The sequence below is a fragment of the Ornithorhynchus anatinus genome, chromosome 8, assembly GCF_004115215.2.
Source record: "Ornithorhynchus anatinus isolate Pmale09 chromosome 8, mOrnAna1.pri.v4, whole genome shotgun sequence".
In the NCBI taxonomy this organism is placed as follows: Eukaryota; Metazoa; Chordata; class Mammalia; order Monotremata; family Ornithorhynchidae; genus Ornithorhynchus; species Ornithorhynchus anatinus.
In genome coordinates, this window is record NC_041735.1 from 10,122,288 (window position 1) to 10,145,253 (window position 22,966).

The following is a 22,966-nucleotide window of genomic DNA, read 5'->3' on the forward strand; positions in this document are numbered from 1 at the left end:
TACATGGGTATTTTTGCATTGATGGCTTTTGGAAGTGGAGTAAATTACAGTTGATTGCAGGGATCAAATGGAAAATTGTGCTGCATGGAGGTTTTTATTATAAAAGAGCTTGTTGTTGTCTCTGACCACCAAGTCTTAAGGAGGAATTCCAGATACTCAAATTTGATTTATATTTGTTTTTATGTGTACATTCAAAGATTAATTGAGCAGCACAAGTCAGGTACAAGCATAAATGACAAATGCTTAGTAAGCTTCAGTCTGTTCCGGCCAAATCATATAAAAAACCCATTCCACCAAACCAAATTTTCATAGCAGACTGACTTTCTCCCAGCTTTCTCCTGGACTTTCTATTCTATCTGTCTCTCCCTTCCTTCCCGTTTTTTTCTGGTCTTTCTTCTTCCCTCAGCAGTGGCTGTCCATCATGCCAAGCTCCCTAGTATGTTTTCTTGGCCAAGTGATTGAGGCAAAATTCCTGCTCGGGATGACTTTTTAAGGGAAACTTAAAAAGGGAAACTAACTTTTTAAGGGAAACTAAGTTCTAAGGTACTCACCCCATCCAACCTCCGTAACACTTATGCACGTCTTTATACTTCTTACTGTACTTTCTAAGTGCTTAGTTCAGTGTTCTGCACATGGTAAGCACTCAGCAAATACCACTGATTAATTTTGTTGTAGTGTACTCTCCCAAGTGCTTAGTACAGTGCTAGACCATTTCAATTAGTGATTTCTCAGTTTGTCATTTGGAATCGAGGTTTCTCTCAGAATAAGTCTCTGAGACTGAGCTACATATCTTGAAAAAAGGGGGACCGATCCTAATAGAAATACTCCATGACCCCTAATTATAATGGTGCTACTGTTGCTGGTGGGGCTATAAAGGAAGACGATCTGCAGATGACAGGATTGAAGTAGGCGGCCACAGTCAGGGATGCACAATTTATTTCACTACTTTAAACTCATTACTTTGCCAAAATGATTTCATTTAGTTACGACTGAGTTAAAAGAATGTGCCATTTGAAAAGAAAAAGTCTCCTTTCCAGGTGACCATCAAGGAGTAGGAAATGGTGAAAATGGTCCCTGCAATTACCGCAAGTATGTATTAGCATCAGTATTTATTTATCTGTACATAACTTTAAATTATTTATTATAAATTATTTATTAATTCATATTAATGTCTGTCTCCCCTTCCGGAATGTAAACTCATTTTGAGCAGGGAACGTGAATGCTAATTCTCTTATACTGAAAACTTAGAGCAGTGCTCTGCACATAGTAAGTGCTCGATAAATTCATTGATTGAGTCATCTGGCTTCTACCCCATAATAAATGTTCAATTCACACCATTTTTAGACTTCTCAAAAGTTGCCCTTGACACAAAATACAAATTATTCCAGGCTTAACACTAAAATTGGATAAAAATGATGTGACCATCGAAGGGGTTTTTAGAATCAGTTACTACAGTTTTAAAGTAAACATATTTGTGTCCTAAGGAATTTTTATAAAGCGTTACTCGGCCAAAAGGTGGGTTTGCTCAGGACAAAATATTCATTATATTCTGCCTAATTTTTAAGTCTGTGAAAGTGACCCAAACAAAAAAGCAAAGGAAACCAAAAAGTTGCTTCTTTTCGGGTCCCTTTCCTACAAGTCTCTGGATGTCGGTTCGCGGATATTACATAACGTGCGTCCGTTCAGTCTAAAAATAATCCCCGACCCTAAAAGTATTCCAAAATGGCCTCTGGATTTTGCTTATGTTCTTCCTTTATTTTTATTTTCTTTAGAACCCCACCCCAGTTCCCTCTTGGAAGGCATTTTGTTCTGTCAGCCATAATGACATCTGCTGGCAGAGACAGGAAGTCATAAATCTGTGTATTTCCTCTCAACCAAACCTTGTTAATGCTGCCATTTATCACCGAGGATAAGGTGCCACCTCGGGACTGCTCCGTTCAGCAGGCCGGCTCTTCAAATTCCCACGCCCGAGAGAGTGACCATTTAAAACGGACTTTCTCATCTTGTGAGGTAAGTGGAGCCTGAAAAGTCAGTACAGATAGGAATACCATTCCCAATGTGTTGGGCCCAGCCCCATCTTGAGACGGTAAAACCTCTACCTGGTGTTCCTTGAGTCTCTGCTCTCTTTAAACCTTGTGCCTGTACAATGGAAAATGGAATGTGACCATGCTTCTCTCTGAATAAGAGCTTTACAGACAGATCAGTGGCTTTCTCAACCTTAAAACCTATGACATCGGGTTTCTGATTCCAAGGAGAGGAATGCTAAAAGCAGTTGGAAGCTCCTTTGCGGCGTTCTTCCACAACTGCATTTTTAAGATATGCGTTCAAGAACGAAGAAAACTTTACCTTCTGAAGTGCCTCCCGCACCTGTTGTTCAATCCAGTAAAAATTCAATTACCGTGGGGGCAAGGTCAGCCTTAATATGAGAATGCTCCAGATAATTGAAGTTTTAAATTTTTTGAAATAGAAATGATTGGGGTGGCCAAATATGTAGCTATTTTCTTGATTGGAAGCAGAGTTTAGTGAGTGGAGGGGAAATCTCTAGGCCCTCTCCCTGTGATATGAAGAGTCCTCAGCAAGAGAGAAGAACAAGTGCCTTGGGAAGAAAAGACAACAGATAGCTGTCATGGCTGCAGTCAGACCAGTTGGATTAGGACCATGTTAAAAGCCTCGTGAATTTTGCGGGGCCCTCTACGAGATGTGTGATGTCGTTAAATCACTTTGCATATGGCGATATTGGAGCCCTCTGACCCGGTTTACCCGGTTAGTGCCCAGTGAGTTGCCTCTCCCAGCCCAGTGCAGGTTTCCTCCCTCCCCTTCCATATACTCTGGGTCTATATGCTCTGGGCATCACTCCCATTAACAATCCTTAATGCCCAACAATTAGCACTCGTTCATTAATGGGACTATTTGTTATAGCTAATGGGGCTATTAACATGTTCAGCCCCAAGGCAGATGCTTTCATGGGGCTGCAGACATGATTGCCTCCTTCTGGGTGAACTGACTGGTAGCCCAAGGTTTGGGGGGCCGGACAAGGGGAGGAGACGCCAGGTTGAGGGGGTGAGCCGCTGCCCTGGACTGCAGAAAGGGGAGGGAATTCTGCCGGGGCAAGGATAGTGACTTGGGGGTAAGCAGGCTCCACCATGGCTTTTAGCAGGGCTAGAGGGGTGGTTGTAGCCGGGGGCAACCCAAAGCCTATTGAAGGCACGTCTCCTCCAAGAGGCCTTCCCAGACTAAGCCCCGGTTTTCCTCATCTCCCACTCCTGCATCACCCTGAATTTGTTCTTCACTCCCAGCCCCACAGGACTCATGTATATATCTGTAATTTGACTTATTTCTATCGATGTCAGCCTCGGAGAATGCCACTCTTTATTGCTGTATTCTACTTTCTCAAGCTCAAGTACAGTGCTCTGCTCACAGTAAGCGTTTAATAAAGACGATTGAATGAATGAATGAATGAATGTTGAGGGCTCCTCTGGCAGCCTTAGCCTAGAGCCAATCAATCACTCCTATCTACTGAGTGCTTACTCTGTGCAGACCACTCTACTAAGCGCTTGGGAGAGTACAGTATAATAGAGTTGGTAGATGTGTTCTCTCCCTGCAATTATCTTACAGTCTAGAGAGGGAGGCAGACATTAATATAAATAAATAAATTACAGAGACAGACGTTAAATTAATGAATCGTGGATCGGTACATGAGTGCAATGGGGCTGAGGGAGGAGTAAATAAAGGGAGCAGATCCAAGGGCAACACGGAAAGGAAGTGAGATGTGAAGAGGAAATGAGGACTTACTCAGGGAAGGCCTCTCAGCGGAGGTGGGCCTTCAGTATGGTGGGGAGGGTAATCGTCTGTCGGATATGAAGAGAGCCCCATGCGAGAAGGGAGGGTGTCAAACCTAATTAAGTTATATCTACCCCAGTGCTTAGAATAGTGTTTGACACATAGTAAGTGCTTAACAAACACCATAAAATTAATTTTAAAAAAATAACTGGAATGGGGAGAGACTGGAGGCAGGGAAGTTGGCAGTGAGGCTGATGCAGTAGTCATGGTGGAATATGATGTTACTAGATAATAATAATAATAATGTTGGTATTTGTTAAGCACTTACTATGTGCCAAACACTGTTCTAAGCGCTGGGGTAGATACAAGGTCATCAGGTTGTCCCTCGTGGGGCTCACAGTCTTCATCCCCATTTTACAGATGAGGTAACTGAGGCACAGAGAAGTTAAGTGACTTACCCAAGGTCACACAGCTGACAAGCGGCAGAGCCGGAATTAGAACCCATGACGTCTGACTCCCAAGCCCGGGCTCTTTCCACTAAGCCACGCTGCTTCCGCTGAACCTTACCGAAATGTGAATTTTTAACAGTGTTGAGGGCCTTCACTGCAGTATACCACATGCAGAACATATACGTGGTACTATCCTTTTTATTGAAAAACTTAATCCCTAAACCAGGCCGTGCAGCTTCATCAAATTTCCTTCACGGAAGAGGGCAGTTGACAGATCAGGTCAAATTCAATAGGCCAGGCAGAAACTCATAAAATGCTTAAGAAAAGTGCAATAGGATACTTAGTCCTAGCCGGAACAGGTAAGACCACTGCTTTTGATGATACAAATGTTTTTGGAGTCAATCGTGCAACTGAGGATTACGCTTGGACTGCAGTCTTATCGAATCCAAAAAATAGCTGGAGTTCTTAGGTTAAAGGGTTAACAGTCACTTTATGTCTTCCTCTGGATAGTGAAATTGAACAAGTTGAAGGAGCCAGTAGGCCTCAATTATTATGGAAAAGCTCAACCCTCTGCTAGGTCCTCTAAGGAGCTAACTTGAAGAGAAGGAGTAATGTAATATATATTACCAAAAGACTCATTTTTCTATTCCTTCTAACTAGGGTTGCATTGCACTTGAAATGTAATTTCAATTTATTAATAGCCCTTAAAAACACTTCAAAACCCAAATCATTTCATTTCCAAGTGACTTCACCCATATTTTTCCCCCTACGAATAGCCCTATACCCTTCTGAAACATACCCCAAACCCTTTTTTTTTACATCAGCAATTCCCACGCTGGAAAGTTTCCATCTTGCAGAGCAAGAAACCAACCTACCAATTGGGCAGTTTAGGGAGCCTAGGGCAACGGACTAGCTTCGGTGAGATATAAATGAATTTTACCTGTCAAGCGTAGAAAATTAGGATTGGAGTTAACCCAAAAGCATATATATGTACATATATGCATATATATGTTTATATACCTATGTGATCTATATTAATCCCCTCTCTTTTACTGCCACCTTAAGGTATAGATTTTGTTGGGCAGTGAATAAGCAAAGGTCAGTGCCCTTTACCATTGCTCTTGACCTCCATTTTTCTCCCCACCTTCATTGTCCGGTGTCCCCGAATTTCAGTTTCCTGAAGCGAGCATGTGCAGCATAGTTCGGATAAACTTCACCATATAGATAGGTTGCATCACCTACCCTTTTCACGACGTCGTATTTCTTCAAATAATATTCTTTCATTTAAGGAGGGGGGAAGTGTGTCTGTGTGTGTGTGTTTGGGTGGGGGGGGTGTCTCTGTTAGAGTACCAGAAATTTTCATTTAGGCAGTATGTATAGCTTGGTGACTTATGTAATAGGTTGGGGATTTAGGGACTGAATTTCCAACCCGCCTGAGCCAACGAGCTACTGAGCGACCCAGGCCAAGCCACTTAACCTCTCTGTTCCTCCTTTGTGAAAACAGGGAGAGTATCAGGGAGAGTATCTGCCTGTCTTGCAGGGTTGTTGTAAATACCGCAAGGCAATTTGCAAGAAGCGTATGCCGGTGATATAACAGGGCTGAGGGCTAAGGTCCGGAGATTAGGTTTCATAGAGAACCGTATCATTTATTACCGCGGGTCAGGACCGGGCAAAAGAATATGTGGAAGGGAAGAGGTCACTTTTTGTTACCAACTTCCTTACGCTGGGCTATACTTTGGGGGATCGTGCAGTGGTCAGGTCCGGGCAGATGGGGAGTTACCCAGAGCCCTGAATTTTGGGGTCGGCCAGTTTGCTCGTGGCAGCTATGTTGCCCATCTGCCAGACCCAAAAAATGACAATATATCTTGAGGCACTGAAGCCCTCTCCCTCCTCCTACCCCCGTACCCCCGGGCCCCGTTTCCACATCCACCCTGGGGTCCTGATTTCAATCAGTTTATGGAGAGAAGAAGCAGCACGGCCTAGTGGATAGAACAAGGGCCTGGGAGTCGTTAGGTCTTGGGTTCCAATCCCCGCTCTGTCCCTCGTCTGCCGTGTGACCTTAGACAAGTCACTTCCCCGATCCTCAGGGACCTCATCTGTAAAATGAGGATGGCGACTTTGAGCCCCAGGTGGGACAGGGCCTCCGTGTCCGGCCCGATTTGCTGGTATACAGCCCGGCACCTAGTACAGTGCCTGGCACAGAATAAGCACTTAACAAACATATCATTCATAGAGAAGCAGCGTGGTTCAGTGGAAGGAGTCCGGGCTTGGGAGTCAGAGGTCATGGGTTCGAATCCCGGCTCTGCCACTTGTCAGCTGTGTGACTGCGGGCAAGTCGCTTGACTTCTCTGGGCCTCACTTCCCTCATCTGTAAAATGGGAATTAAGACTGTGAACCTCCCATGGGACAACCTGATGACCCTGTATCTACTCCAGCGCTTAGAACAGTGCTCTGCACATAGTAAGCACTTAACAAATATCAACATTAATATTAAAATGGGGATGAAGACTGTGAGCCTCACGTGGGACAACCTGATGAACTTGTGTCTCTCCCAGCTTTTAGAACAGTGCTCTGCACCTAGTAAGCGCTTAACCAATACCAACATTATTATTATTCAGTCAATAGTATTTATTGAACACTTACTAGGTGCAGAGCACTGTACCGAGCGCTTGGAATGGATGATTCGGTGACGGATAGAGACATCATCATCATTCCCAGTAGTATTTATTGAGCTCTTCCTTTACCGCCGAGGGCTGTATTAGCAATGGAAAGAGCACGGGCTCGGGAGCCGGAGATCATGGGTTCTAATCCCAGCTGTGCCACCTGTCAGCTGTGTGACTGTGGGCAAGTCACTTCACTTCTCTGGGCCTCAGTTCCCTCATCTGGAAAATGGGGATGAAGGCTGTGAGCCTCACGTGGGCCAACCCGATGACCCTGGATCCACCCCAGCGCTTAGAAGGGTGCTCTGCAGAGTAAGCGCTTGACAAATGTCAACATTATTATTAAAATGGGGATGAAGCCTGTGAGCCTCACGTGGGCCAACCCGATGACCCTGTATCTACCCCAGCGCTTAGAACGGTGCTCTGCACAGAGTAAGCGCTTGACAAATGTCAACATTATCATTAAAATGGGGATGAAGCCTGTGAGCCTCACGTGGGCCAACCCGATGACCCTGTATCTACCCCAGCGCTTAGAACGGTGCTCTGCACAGAGTAAGCGCTTGACAAATGTCAACATTATCATTAAAATGGGGATGAAGCCTGTGAGCCTCACGTGGGCCAACCCGATGACCCTGTATCTACCCCAGCGCTTAGAACGGTGCTCTGCACAGAGTAAGCGCTTGACAAATGTCAACATTATCATTAAAATGGGGATGAAGCCTGTGAGCCTCAGGTGGGCCAACCCGATGACCCTGTATCTACCCCAGCGCTTAGAACGGTGCTCTGCACAGAGTAAGCGCTTGACAAATGTCAACATTATTATTAAAATGGGGATGAAGACTGTGAGCCTCACGTGGGCCAACCCGATGACCCCGTATCAACTCCAGCGCTTAGAAGGGTGCTCTGCACATAGTAAGCGCTTGACAAATATCAACATTATCATTAAAATGGGGATGAAGCCTGTGAGCCTCAGGTGGGCCAACCCGATGACCCTGTATCTACCCCAGCGCTTAGAAGGGTGCTCTGCACAGAGTAAGCACATAACAAATATCAACATTATTATTAAAATGGGGATGAAGACAGTGAGCCTCACGTGGGCCAACTGATGACCCCGTATCAACTCCAGCGCTCAGAAGGGTGTTCTGCACATAGTAAACGCTTAATACCAACATTTTTGTGACCCCTGCCCTCGGTGGGGCCGGGCTCTGGAAAGAGATGGCCGAACTGGGCTTTCCAAACGCTTAGGGCAGTGCTCCGCACCCAGATGAATAATGCAAACGGTGGGACGGGTGAATGAGAGGAAGCGATAGATGAGGAAGACGAGGGGGGGAAAGGGGCGGGTGGCCACGTGCCCGGGGAAGTGACCGTTGGCGGGGAGGTGAGAGGGCAATCGGGGAAGGCCTCCTGGAGGCGGCTTCGGAAGGTCGGCGGCGGGAAAGTTGCAGGCGAGAGGTGGATTTGGCGAGTGGCTTCTGGGGCGTTGCATTCGCCCCCCTCCCCGCCTCCGCTCCCGGGAATCCCGCTTCCCAAAGTCGTTGCCCAACCGATCCCAACGCCGAGAGGAGCGGGGTAAGCGCTTACGACGTGGCCGGCACTGTTCTGGACGCCGAGTTCGGTGGAAGGGGTGGGGGGGGGGGGGAAGAAGAAAAAAGAGAGGGGGAGGAAAAAGAGAGGGAAAAAAAGGAGCGGCAGCGGGGTGCGCTTTGGGCATCCCCCTCCCCGAGCATCCTGGAGGAAAAGGGGGTGTCCTCCCCGCTCCTCTGCGCAACGTCCTGCCCACTCGGGGCAGAAATCCTCCCCCCTCCCCCAAGTCCCCCCACCATCCTCGACAAGAGGTGAGCGCCCGGGGATGGGGGAGATGCCGATGGGGGCTCTCCGAGCGCTTCCTAGGTGCCAAGCACTGTTGGAAGCGCTGCGGCGAGACAAGGACCGGCCTCCTGTCCCCCTCCCCCGCTGCGGGCCGCTGTCTCTTTAATAAACTCTCCCTGCCTTCCTCCTCGCTGCCGGGGAGTAAATTTCTCCCTGTCATCGGGTCGAGGAGGAGGAGGAGGAGTTTGTTAATGTTCAGTTTGTTCAGTGGATCGATGTTTGCTGGCATCGCCTCGCCCTGCCTGTGGGTGTTGCATGTGCGGGGGGTCGGGTGTGTGTGCGGAGGGTGGGTGGGAGTGGGAGAGGGTGCGAATTCCAGCTCTCCTGCCTTCCCCGACCTCCCCTCGTCCTCTCCCATATCAGTCCCAGGCTGCCAGCTGACAGCACCGGCCCTGCAGCCCTCTCCCCTCCCCACCCCCCTCCGCCAATCCGCCATACACAGCAGCGAGGAGGAGGAGGAGGAGGAGGAGGAGGAGGAAGAGCAGGAGGAGGAGGAAGGGAGAGAGAGGAGGAGGAAGAGGAGGAGAAAAGCTACTACCTTTCCTGGGCTGCCTTATCTCCCCGCGTGGGCGTGCAAGGGGTGCCTGGGTGCCTGCACCGTTCCTCTCCTTCCAACCCGGTCTTGGATGTTTAATAAAGAAATCAAGTGTCTCCACAGTCCCAAAACAAACCCCCCCAAACCAAAAGACCGACCCCCAAAGGTGGTGGTGGTGGTGGCGGGGTGGGGGGGCGGGGGGGGGAGGGGAAGGGGACCCACGGCAGCCGGCCCCACCGCCGACCACCTCGTCCTCCAACAACAACAACAACAACAACAACATATACAGGCTTTTTCTTATCCATTTAGTGGAGGGGCGACCCTCAGTGAGAGCGAAAAGAGACAGAGAAAGCAGAGACGAGACAGCGAGCTCCCCAGCTGCTCGGGTCTGGGGACAGAAGTGAGATTGGAGAAAGTAGAGCGATGCCAAGAAGGAAACAGCAGGCACCCAAACGGGCTGCAGGTAAGCCGAGCTCCCTCTCCCTCTCTCCCTCTCTCTCTCCACTTTTCAGCTTGGGTCCCCTGCTCTCCACTTTCCCTTCTCCTCCCACTTTCTTCACTCTCCTCTCCCCCCCCAAAAAAAAGGACTGTCCCCCCCTTTTCTGGGTTTATCTGCTCCCTTTGCATCGCTCGACCTTCCCTCCTTCGCCCCCTCCTTCTCACCTCCTTCCCTCTCCCTTTGTAAGTCCGGGCGGGTGGGAGTCATCGTCCCCTTCCCTTTTCCCCTCCCGAGGAGAGGGAAACCGATCACGGATCTCGAGGTCCCAACCTCTGTCCCTCCCCGGTGTCCGCAAAACCCTCCTACTTTGGGGACAACTGGCATTTCTCCCCTCCTGAACTCTCCCCACCCACCCCTCCCCCTCCGAGGAGTCCCTATCCTAACTTTCTCCCAGTTTATTTCCATCCCACTTCGGGCTTCTCCGCTATTCCGCCTTTGGGGTGCAGAGAGACTTGCCCCCTTCGACCCCCCCCCCCCACCCCCTTTTCCCACCGTTAACACTTCGGTCGGAAGGTAGGGCCTTAACCCCTTTTTAGATGCTCTTAGGTGCCAGTCGGTTAGGGACTGTTAGGGCTTGGAAACGGTGGACTTTCCCTTTGATCGTCATGGTGAAAACTGTAACAGGAAACCCAAGGAACAGTTTGAATGTGTTATAAAAGGATCCATGTTTTCAAATCCACTGACCTGCCAAACCTTCTTTTTTTTTAAAAAAAAAAGAATGCCCAGTGGGAATAAAAAATCAGTTTCGGATATATCTGGCCGGAGAGGAAGATAGTTTTGAACTTTGGGAAATGTGTTCCGCTGTGGATTTTTTTTCTTTATGTTTGTTATTTTTTGTGAGGAGATAGAAACGGAGTACAATGAGCCTTTGAAAGAGTTTGCTTTTAGGTTGCCTAATTGCTTTTTTAATAGTATGCTGGGGTTTTGTTTCTGGGAAGTGCAATATGAAAGTTCATTTTTCTCCTGCCAGACCCACCCACTGAAAAATCAGCTTTCCAGTTGATTGCCAGCTTTGATTTGACATTTGATTGATCACCTGTCATCTTGCTGCCTTTGATCTATTCATTCTTGATATATATCAATAAATCACTCACCATGGTAACCCAAGTGCTTGTGACGCAAGGCTTGCCCTCTAGATTCTCTTAGCCAGACATGCACAATTATTATCTTGTTTGGCTTTTAATGTGGGCGGTTTTTATTTCTTTGTGTCCTGAGTGAGATCCGTGCTTTGAAGAAAAGCTAAATTTTGAGGGGTTTGGGGTTTTTGGGGGGGCGGGGGGGCTTTAGGGATCAGGAGAGTGGTCTTCTTGCCGATATTTGCACATTCTACCCCCTTACCACACAGAGCCAAACATTTGGGCAAGTTCAGTGATCCACTTGAAATAAGTTTGAAAAGTAACGGCTTGGGGCGAATCGGAGGTGGTTAGAGATTTGTGGCGAATGGAGATTTCTGGATTTATGTAGCCGTGGCTAATTTACCTACATATAATGCCAACCTCGCATATCGTTACCCGATTTTAGCCCAGGAAACTGCACAGGACATGCCCCGGGAAGACGAATTGGCGTGTCTTCTGAGGGGAGGTCTTATTTCTAACTACAGTAGGTTAGGTGGGGTAGCACAGACCCACATCCTTTGAAAGGAGGATATCTGTGCCCTGTTTAGTTGTTTTACTCAGGAGATAACTCGTACGGTGAAACACTGCTTGCTCAGTAAGTCACGTAGTCTCTCCGACATCCGAGGCCTTGTTAAAAATCATTGCTCAGTCTTTTTTGCTTGTTCCTGAATGATCGGAGATTTGATTCACTTTAGTTTTCAACTCGGATTTCTAATCTGAACATGTCAAAATCGGGTATGCCCAAATGGGGCAGTGGAGTATAGATCTCCGATTAGTTAAGGAAACAGAAGAATTCAGTTAGGTTATTATAGATAACATCCTTATTGTTGTCCTGTGAGAGATCCCTGGGCTGAAGTCCAGCAAGAAGTGATGTTGCCCTGAAAATTACTCTTTTTTTTTTCTTTCGTGTTCCGGTAAGGGCCCTTGACAACTAGGCAGTAATTTAAATTACCAGAATGGCTGGACGAGTCTATTTCAGTATGCTCATTACAAAAGTGCATTGCTCAGAATCGCACTACTTTGATTATATTTATTCTCTGATCAATGAGGTTTCAGGTGTATGGAATATAATCCTATATTGCATTATTTAAATTAGACCCATTTCATCAAGTCGGAGTCTATGGCTATTTTTTCATCAGTTTACATACTCGGAACTTGTGCCTGTAGTTTCAATGTCTTGGCCTGTTAGAGTTCTGAAGTCAGCTTTCACTTTCATAGATAATATTTGGATCCTATTTTTCGTAGGGGTGGGGAAATCCTGTAATTATACCCAAACTGAAAGTGAATTTCAATCAAGAAGAAGACTCTTTTTGTTGCCTTGATTTTCAGAATGTTTTGAAAATGCAGGCACTTCAAGATCACCCTTCCCCATGTTCAAAGCCGTCAATGCCGTCCACTGTATCAGTTGAGGCTTGCCACTTTTCGAAGAAAAGTTTGCCACTTTGGATTTCTGTCTCTAGTTAACATCCAGTGAAAGGACAACGATGGGGAGAATCCTGCCCTTGCCTGCTTTGGTCATTTCTTAAAAAATTAAATACTCTGCACAACTGAAAATCATTACTGCCATGCGCTGACTTCGAAAGCAGAGTTCTAGGATGATTAATGAATAGTGAGAAACTTAGAAAGAACAAGCAAGTGAACCTGAAGTGAAGTCCTGCTGCTCGGTACAGATCTCTCCACTGGAATATACGTGGCGATTTCACCTCTTTGTGATATTAATTTTAAACCCTTTGTTTCTAGACCAGGCATATTAGCTTTATAGTAGAATAGACGTTGCCATTAGATAATTGAGGGACAACGTGTGAATCACAGTAACTTTAGGGCCCTTTTTTTTTAAAAAAAAAAGTTGAATTGACTTCAACGAGGCAGAAAGTATCACCATATCAACTGAAGGTTTGAGCTTTCCTATTAGAAATTCCCTCAGAAACAGTGTGGTTCTTAACTTTCACTAGCATTTGGGTGATTTTTAAGATTTATTTCCTCAATAGGATTGTAATTCTAGATGATATTGCATTGTATCGTTACTTGTGAAAATCACTCTCAGCTCTGTATAGCAGGACTCCAAAGTACTGTAAAGTTTTGTTTTTTATTAAGCTCGATTCCACGTGCTTCACCTTCCCTTGAAATCCAGTCAGTTTTTGAGGTGGAAGTGTGCCTGAAATCCACAAAAGTCTGCCTTGCCCTCCCTAAAATTCCGGACCGGATTGGAGGGCGGACAGAGAAGAGCTTGAAAAAGGAAGAGCAGTTTGAGTCACTACTATTCCCAGGGATAGGAAGTGGCTTTTGGACACAATCGTACAGTAGTAATTCCTTGAACGTTTCCCATCCCTACCTCAGCTCGCCTAGATGTGCAGCTATGAATCACTGCTTTGCTCTTAAGATGAGCAAACAAAAATCTGGATGCAGTGCATTCTGAGGCATTTTTTTTTCTAAGAGAGTTGATGCTTTTTTTCTGTGCTGACTCTCAGAGGCTATCTGACAACCAGAGCTCTAGGAAAATGCATTTAACAATGAACAGCTACTATATTTATTTTGTTTATTTAATATGGAGATGAATAATGCAGATTTTGTTTTCATGAATGTCCTTGTGTGGCAGTAAACATAAGACTATTAGCAATCATTACTTAAAAGTTGCAATTTGCACCTTAATAGCACAGGTTATTTAAATGGAAACATATTCAGCAGGGACAATCATGCCTACTGCAGTGGGGATAAACTAGCTGACCTGCTAGGGTTTTATTTTTCCACCTCTTAGTATCCACGACTCTGGGATTAAAAGGTGTGATATGAGCGGTAATCACTGAGAGCAAGAATCGTAACTCTGCAATCTGTACGTTACCTTTCCCCTTTATTTACTGGCGAAAAGAGACCGGTTTCAAGGAAATCGAAATCCGACTGGCAAGATCACTTCGTTGTTTTTAAACATCCTCTAGAAAAGCAAGTATGCATCAAAAACATCTAAATATCTCACGTCTCAGAACCCTTTAGCTCCTCCGTACTTCATGTCTCTGACAGTTGACTAAAGAAGCTAAGGTGTTCATAAACAAGAGCCCTCGGTGTGCTGGTTAATTAAAGCCGGTCCTTAGTATGTCTGCTCCCAGCTAAAGCATACACCAAATTAGCCTCCATTCAAGTTGCATTTTATATCTGAATTGATTGTTAAGTGGTCCCTTACCCCCGCCCCCTTCCTCCCCCCCGGATTCCCCTTTTCCTCTTTCCCACCTCACCCTTAAAGACCGGGATTGAATGGGACATCTCAAAAGCCCATTTGTTTTAGTCATTTATTGATTTCATTTTTAATCTGCCATATCAGGACACAATACATTAACCCTAATCGGTAGATTACAAGTGACAGGGAGTTCAGGCACAGGCCTTGTAAAATCAAGGGCACTTCCCTGGAGTCTCCCTTAATTAAATGAAAACTTTTTCCTGGTTCCTTTTGGAAAATATTATGATTGCCTATTTCTCTTTTCTTTCTGAGATTCTGTCCTCTTAAATTCCTTTAACCCCACCCATCTACTTTTAACTGTAAACTGGTCCTCCATCGTTCCACCGTTGGAGGAATCCACCGAGAAGACGGCACGTGCCACCCTAGAAGATCGCCTCTAGAAACATTGTGTTTTCTCAGCTCCCCGCACTGAGTGGTGGACTTAGCCTTCTCCCGCTTTACCGCTCATCCCACCGACCGGTTCTCCTGAGCTGGAACTTCTTCTCTTCACAACTTGCTCCACCACCAACAGGGTCTGGGGAGACCGTGCCTAACTGAACTGTAGAAATAGGGAAGAGTGAAAAATACCCGTTATCGACTGCACTTCTTACGCTCTTCACTGGAGCTGATTTTAACAAGTCAGCCTAGGGGAAACTGGGCTTCATCCCTCTGAAAACGGAATGTATAATTAGCCGGTGCAAAAGAAAATATCGGGACAAAACCTTCATGTCCTATTAAGTCTCCGATATTTAGAATCGTATTGTTCGAGTTAGTCCAAGCTGCATCCCGAACAAAAGCCGTGTCATTCTTGCCCGATCAGGTGGGGATTGCCCTTTGGGATTGGACCCCTCTGTGAAATCAAAAGCCCTACCATAGAGTTAGACAGATTCGAGGGTAGTATCATTTTTGTTTGATATCAAGTCAGATGGAGACACATTAAACTAACAATTAAAGGTCTCGCATCGCTTCCCTGAAGCAGTGCTTTTCCATTACATATTTAATTACCATCAAAATGAGTGTTTTTTATAAATATAAAATTAGTGCCATGCAAAAAACTCCATGAGTGAACAAAACATTTTATTGCCTAGTGAGTTTTAAAAGCAGTTAGTTGACTTCTGGTGGCGACGCAAGTTCACTTTTTCCCCCTGGTTTCTGTCCGCATTTCTGAACACCTTCGGCTTACCTGCACCGTAAATGGACTCTGGCAATAGCGCTGGTCCCTTTCCCCTCCTTCACCGAGCACATGCTGATTCATGTAGGCTGAACATCGCCGTTTGGGTTATTTTAAAATACGATCTTTTCTAAGTAATGGCTTAAAAAGTTATTTTCAATTTTATAAAATCAGTAAATGATCGGTAAGGTGACCTCTGGCAAGGAGCTATTCGATTTCGGTCCCGGTCATCCTAACTTCATAATAATTACCGACCCTGGCAACGTGGGCATACCCTAATTTCTCAGAACAGAGAAGGTGCGCTGTATTATCACAACTTCAAGGGTAGCCGCATCTTAGAAACACACTGTTTCCATTATATGTACATTTCCTCTCTTACTACTGCTGACCTTTCCCTTACTGCATTAGAAACTTATGCTTAAAAGGGGGAAATGTTGAAACTGGCTCTGAGAGTAAAATATTTCTCCATTTAGAATAATGATTACAGATTTGGGATTTTTAGACAGGATGTCCTTTTCTGTCTGATGAGAATTAATTACAGCTGTGTCTGCAAAGTGACAGGAAAAGATTCCAAAAAGAATGCACTGGGGGATGCGTGATCTTATATTAATCTGCAGTGATCAGAGTTATTAGCAGTGTTCAGTTCAGTTGAGAAATCATTCTGGGTTTATTGGAAACAGATCCCCTCAGAGGACCTCATGTGTGTGAATACAGGCAGACGGAAACAATCAGAAATGTAAATGGAAAAATTGTCTCTGATATACAGTACTTCTTTCAAAAGTGAACTCAGGGGTTGTAATTGGTTTAAATCGTTCAGAGGAATTGGAAAGAGCAATCTAATTCATCATTGAAAACCATTAAAAGTTCCAATTGTCAATCTTTTCAATCTTTCATTTTCTTCAGGCTTGTAGGGTGTCCAAAAAAAGCCTTCAGGAGGCTGAAGAAATTGCCAAAATGATATACACCTTAAAGAATTTGGGGGGCAGAGTGAGTCTGGATGAAGAATCTGATCAGTAGTTTAGGCACGGGAAATGGTTTCAAATCTCCACAATTAGAAAATAGTAAAAATAATGTAAAAATCATTGAGCGGTAGCCAGCACAGAAAAGACTTTAAAAAAACCCCTTTATTTGATAACGTTTGAAGGGTTTGCAACAGCTCCTATTCAGGCGATTCCTTTTCTATTGTGTGATCTGTAGTTTATTATTATCTTTTAGGCAATCACTTAGATGACCACATACTCGATGCGGTAGACTCAATTGCAGTTATTATCTAATTTTTAATGATGCTAAAAATATTAGCCCCTCACCCTAGAGGATTGTAGAAAGACAAACCTGCAAGTGCACGAAGAAAAATGTAAGTCCTTAAAATAACCACCTCTGATTTCAAGCTCTAAACTTTTTTTCAGAAGAAGAGGATGAAAATAACATTGCATTTTAAACGCATATCTCCTCCTGGCAAATGAGAGGCAATGAAGCAGTGATGATTTTTAAGGAGCTTTTTGGCTTTTCATGCATCTCTCTCAAAAGACTAATTTAATTGAAAAGCTTGATGTGTCCATGTAGTGCTGCTAAGGAGGAGGCCTAATGTTTCCAAAAAGCACGGTTTTCTGGCCTGATGTAAATTTGGGTTAGGAAAACTCAGTTTTCTTTAGTTCCCTGTAATGTAAAATTAATATTAATTCCTTAACCAGTTGAGTGCCATTTTCAATAATGCTTTCATAACTGAGAGGGTACTACTCAATCAACTCAAAGCAGTTTTCCTAGGGCAATATTTATATTTGAATTCTCTGCGAATGTGTGTAACTGAGGTATACACCTATAAGATTCAAATATAAAATCACAAACATTGCCGTGGGAAAACTGCTCCGAAATGATTGAATAGTATTCTCAGTCATGAAAGCATTATTGAATATGTATATGCTATTTCCATAGGTATACATTATTGAGTGTATACACATAAGGCACACCGAATTTTCTCCTTGAAAGGGACAGTATTTAGTTGTGGCTTTTCAATTACAATAATTACGAATGGTGGAATTAAGGTAGTTTGGGCTAAAAGAGAACCCTCTCTAATGAAACTGAAAGAAGCATCTTTATATGTTTCACTGAACCCCACTGCTCAGAACTATTCTGGGAACATTGAGATGGGGAGCCCAGGTTTTGGAGAAAAAAAACCCCAAAATGACTTTTGTGAGGAAGAGAATTCTGCTGCTTATAAATATTTTCATGAACACTCTATTGGACTTTTTCAAATCAACTTCTCCATTGACCAGAGCTCTGAAAATGTTTGTGTCTCTCAGGAACATCTCGTTTATTCCCTAGAAGGATGCAGATAGCTTCTTAGATAAGGTGAAAGTGGAATCTGTTCTGTGCATTAGGTGCTATTTGGTGCAGAAGAAAATGCCCAAATGAATAGCTGTAAATACACGTTTTGCATCAGTATAGCCTCTGGCCATTTCCTCTTATTAAAAAGGTTAGAATGCGGAATTTAGAGGGGGTTTTCCCCTATATTTTCATTGGTCTTGGAACATTTCATAACATAGTGAAGGTGATGTTACATTTGCAACATTAAGTGAAAATAGCCATCTGTAACAGCCTTACATAATAGCCTGGACTCAATAAACCCAGGGCCTGAAAGTGAGAATTTTAATGAAAAACTGAAAAATTAACCCACAGCAGGCCATCCAACGATTGCTACTCAATACCGTCGGGGACTCTCTTACAGTGAAACCCATAAATAGATGAAGTTGTTATGGGCTAGTAACAGTTTCGGTGGGCTCCTAGAGATTTTGAATTCACCCGTTCGACTCGTCTGAAGTAAAGCATTAAACAATTATTTTTAATGGTATCCGTTAAGCGCTTACTTACTTACATCAAGCACTGTTCTAAATGCTGGAGTAGGTACAAGTTCGTCAGGTTGGACACAGTCCCTGTCCCGCATGGGGCTCCCAGGATGAATCCCCATTTTACAGTTAAGGTAACTGAGGCCCAGAAAAGTGAAACGCCAAGCTGCAGAGCCGAGAACTAAGAAGCCAGGTCCTTCTTACTCCCAGGCCCGTACTCTACCCACTAGGCCACGCTGCTTCTCCACCGAATGACTTACCCAAAGTCACAGAGCAAGCAATTGGTAAAACTGGGATTAGAACCCAGGTCCTCTGACTCCCAGGCCCGTGCTCATTCCACTAGGCCCTACTGCTTCGTAACAATGAATAAGAAAGGATGACACGGTCACCTTAGTCATCTGCAGAATTAATTAATAGAGGGGACTGGATCTTGCATTGTGGGCAGCATAATAGCAGATGCATGGTTCACTAGGACATTTTAGCCAGTTTTTAAAGATTATGATACCCCTTTAAGGTGGGTCTCAGTAGTTGCCCATCTCCAGGAAGACTCAAGGGTCAAGCTAGGGGACTTAGTTATCGCCTGCCTGACTCTCCAGCAAATTTTGGAGAGCAGCATTGCATAGTGGATAGAGCATGGGCCTGAGAGGCAGATGATCATGGATTCTAATCCCGATCCGCCGCTTGTCTGTTGTATGACCTTGTGCAAGTCACTTCACTTTTCTGTGCTTAGTTACCTCATCTGCAAAATGGGGATTCAATACCTGTTCTCCTCCTACTTAGACTGTGAGCCCCATGTGGGACTGGGACTGTGTCTGAGCTGCTTAACAAATAATAATGACAATAATAATAATCATTAAACACTTACTGTGTGCCAGGCACTCTACTAAGCGCTGGGGTGGATACAAGCAAATTGGGTTGGACACAGTCCCTGACCCACGAGGGGCTCACAGTCTCAATCCCCATTTTAAAGATGAGGGAACTGAGGCACAGAGGAGTGAAGCGATTTGCCCAAGGCCACACAGCTGACAAGTGGTGGAGCCAGGATTAGAACCCATGACCTTCTGATTCCCAGGCCCGTGCTCTATGCATTACACCATGCTGCTTCTATCCAGCCCAGTGCTTAGTACTGTGTTTGACACATAGTAAGCCCTTAACAAATATCACTGTAAGTAGCAACTGGGAGAGGAAACATTTTCTTTCTGGCATCTCTTCCGTGGGAGCCAGATCCCCAGAGATTCTGCAGGAGCCTGCAGCACTTGTGTCCCATCTAGACAGTAAAATAGACAGACAAATTGCGGGTCCGTTCATAAGTGCTGTGTGGCTGGGTCGGAGGATGATGATGATGGTATTTCTTAAGCGCTTCCTGTGTCCCACTCTGCTAAGCATTGGGTGAATGAAGGGAGCAAGTCAGGGAAGCGGAGGAAAAGGAAATGGGGGCTTAGTCAGGGAAAGCCTCTTAGAGGAGATGTGCCGTCAATAAGATTTTGAAGGTGGGGAGAGTCATTGTCTGTCAGATATGAAGAGGGAAGATGTTCTAGGCCAGAGGCAGGAGATGGGTGCGAGATTGGTGGCGAGATAGAGAAGTTGAGGCTGTAAAGAGCAAATGATCTGTCGATCTTTTTTCTTTTTACAATATGGATAGAGAAAATATCCTTTATTTTCTTCCTGGCAGGGGTGTGGTAAGTTAAAATTCAGGTAGGGCCAAGGAAAAATAAACTTAGTGGGACCCAGTCTGGATGTAGTCAATCTCATCTCAAGCTAATTTCACTGTGCTTTGTTCTTGTCTCACTCTTGTTGCCAACCTCTTTCTTATATCTTCCCTCCTGCCCAGGACTTCCTTCTCCTTCATGTTGGCAAATATTGGTCTCCCCACCTCAGGGCCCTGCTGAAATCACATCTCCTCCAGGAGGCCTTCCATAATTGATCTCTCATCTCCCTATTTCCCACCCTACCATTGCTTTAACATTTCTGGGTCTCCTCTGGGCTTGAGAATTTGAGAACTCCACTTGTGTTACATGTGTTAAGTACATGTGTTAATACTCTATGTGTTCCCTCCATCTTTAATTTATTTTAATGTCTGTCTCTCCCACTAGATTGTAAGGACCTTGAGGGCAGGGATAATGACTACTAACTTTACTTTACTCTCCCAAGTGCTTAGTAAGTACAGTAAGTACAGTGCTCCACACAGGGAAGCACTCAATAAGTAATCGATTGATTAGTGTCAAAGTTCATTTGAGGGCAGTGAGCCCTTTAAGAGTCTAAGAGGTTCACCTGAGGATGAAATAAATAAACTGTGGTATTTGTTAAGCGCTTACTATGCACAAAGCACTGTTGTAAGCGCTGGGGGATACAAGGTGATCAGGTTGCCCATGTGGGGCTCACTGTTTTAATCCCCATTTTACAGACGAGGTAATTGAGGCCCATAGAAGTGAAGTGACTTGCCCAAGGTCACACAGCTGACTAGCCGCGGAGCCGGGATTAAAACCCGTTACCTCTGACTCCCAAGCCCAGGCTCTTTCCACTGAGCCACACTGCTGCTGGAGAATGGGAAGGAATCTTCTGCAGGCGACTGCCTCGTCTTTCTAAAGCGGCAGAATAATTTGTTCTTCCCCTCTACTGCTTTCTTTCTTCTTTCCTTATCTTGTCATCTTTGTTCTTTTTCCCTCACGTCTTTCTTCCCTTTTCATTCTTTTCAAACTGTCCTATAATCAGCTTCCTACTGCCCTTCTTTTTTCCACCCTAGCATGAATGATCTTTTTCTATGTATTTTGTCCCAGAACCGTAAATGCATCATCAAGTATGGAATATCATTTCTTTGAGCTGTATATTAAAAAAAAAGACTATGGGTTTGCGGGGAACTTGAACTGAGATAATGTGCAGAAATATATTTCTGGATCTTTTTCTGATTACCTTTGTCTGCAAGAAGAGAAGTAATGTGGCCTAATGGATAGAGCACAGGCCTGGTAGTCAGAAGGACCTGAGCTCTAATCCCAACTCTACCACTTGCCTGCTGTGTGACCTTGGGCAAGTCAGTTTACTTCTCTGTGCCTCAGTTACTTCATCTGTAAAGTGGGAATTAAGGCTGTGAGTCCCATGTGAGACATGGACTGTTTCCAACCTGATTAGCGTATATTTACCCCAATGCTTGGTAAATTAGTACGTAGTAAGTGCTTAACCAATACCATAAAAAAGTAACTACACAAAATTTAAGCGACCCTGCAATAACATCAGATACAAATATGCCATGAATGCAAATGAGGATTTTGATATATTTTCCCTAGATTTTTCATCTGGATTCCCAAAGGACCAAGTGTTGCTAATGTCAAATAGAATAAATTTGAAAACCTGGATTTCTGCATTGTTCAAACTCAAACCACCATCTTTAAATCTCAAGTCTAGTGGGAGTAGAATAATAGGATTTATAAAAGCTACTGTAGCTTTCCATAACTGCTTTCTCCCAAGTAAATTCCCATTTTATTAAACAAAAGCAAAGAAAAAAAATCAACACAACCCATATGGGGTATCTCAGCAAACACACATGCTTACCCATTTCCTACCACATCTTTGAGGATGAGTCCATAATTCAGAGACCATTCATCTGTTCCTCATAAATCACTTGTAGAACATGACTCTTTGCAGGCAACAAAATATGGAACAAATGCAATTACACTGCACCATTATTTACTTTAACAAATGAAAAACTACACTTGGAGAATTTTCCCTTAAAACACCTCATATGATATTTATGGACAGAACTTCTGAAGACACCTTTTACCCATAAGTATTTCATTTCTTGTGACACTGACACGAATACTCAGAATTTAAAGAAAAAGTAATCAAAAACAAAGGATTATCTCCAAGAGGAAAAAAAACCAGCTCATGAAACTGAGAATTCTTTACTTAGCGCATAGAGCAGCTCTTTTAGAAAATTTGATGACTTGTCTTGTAAGTTCAAAAGATTTACCAGCCACGCAGTTGTTGTTTTTTTAACCACCCTGTTTTGGGGACAGACACATCAACAAAACAAAGGGTCACCCCCTCCCCTACCTGCTTGACAAAAAATATTACTTGCTTTGGATAAGTAGGCATGAATGTTTCAAAGCTATACAATTTAATTTGAACAGACCTCTCGGAAAAGAAGCCTTATAAGTTAAACTTCTGTTTATCGTGCTGTCTCATTAAGGTCAGTTGAGCAGGAAGAGTGAATGGGGTGTAGGTCCAGTTCATTCAGCTTTTTAGGCAGTCAAACAATTGGATGATCAGATCAGTCTGTGGGATAGTTGAGGGAAGGCAATAAACGCAGTCATAAGTAATCATGACCATGGAAGTGCTGGGAAATGGCCTGAGGGGGATGAGGATAGAATGAAAAGGTTAGAGCTCTTCGCTGGATGAAAACAGAGGAAACGAGATTTAAGTCTACAACATTACCAAGGGTGCGGACAAGGTGAGCGTGGTATTGTTGTTCACCAAATCCCATAACATCAGGGTTGGCGGGAAACACCTTTTGAAGCGCTGGGGGGGGGGTGGGGGGGGGGGGGGGGGGGAGTAGGTTCAAAATAAACAAAAGGAAACACTTCCTCCCACAGCAGGTGAGACGCATATGGAATTCATTAGCACAGGAAATCACGCAGGCCAAAAATAGCAGTCGGGTTTAAAGGAGCTTGAATAAATTCATGGATGAGAAGTCCGTAATGGATGAATAAAGAGAAAGTTAGAGACGAAGAAGTAAATGGTAGACATGTTAGATGGTCCATTCATAACTTACAGGTTGGAGGACCTGGAGGGCAGTTATCGTACTGTTTACCATTCAAGCATCTGTTGTCTCCTTTGGCCGAGG

The 22,966-nt window shown here is 44.4% G+C and overlaps 1 protein-coding gene across 8 annotated transcripts in view; it reads left to right on the top strand.

Moving 5' to 3' along the window:
- Positions 1-1,942: 1,942 nt before the first annotated feature.
- The window catches only part of TSHZ2 (teashirt zinc finger homeobox 2), a 359,031-nt gene continuing 338,007 nt past the window's right edge, over positions 1,943-22,966 (top strand). For 5 of the 8 annotated variants that reach the window (XM_029070274.2, XM_029070280.2, XM_029070282.2 and 2 more), the window contains exons 1-2: positions 8,252-8,458; positions 9,603-9,756. In XM_029070274.2, coding sequence (XP_028926107.1) covers positions 9,717-9,756 — 40 coding nt within the window. In that variant the 5' untranslated portion in view covers positions 8,252-8,458; positions 9,603-9,716. Of the gene's footprint in view, positions 2,011-8,251; positions 8,459-8,586; positions 8,725-8,950; positions 9,003-9,602; positions 9,757-22,966 lie in introns of those variants that run through there. The other 3 variants (XM_029070279.1, XM_029070278.2, XM_029070277.1) reach the window with 3 other exon arrangements.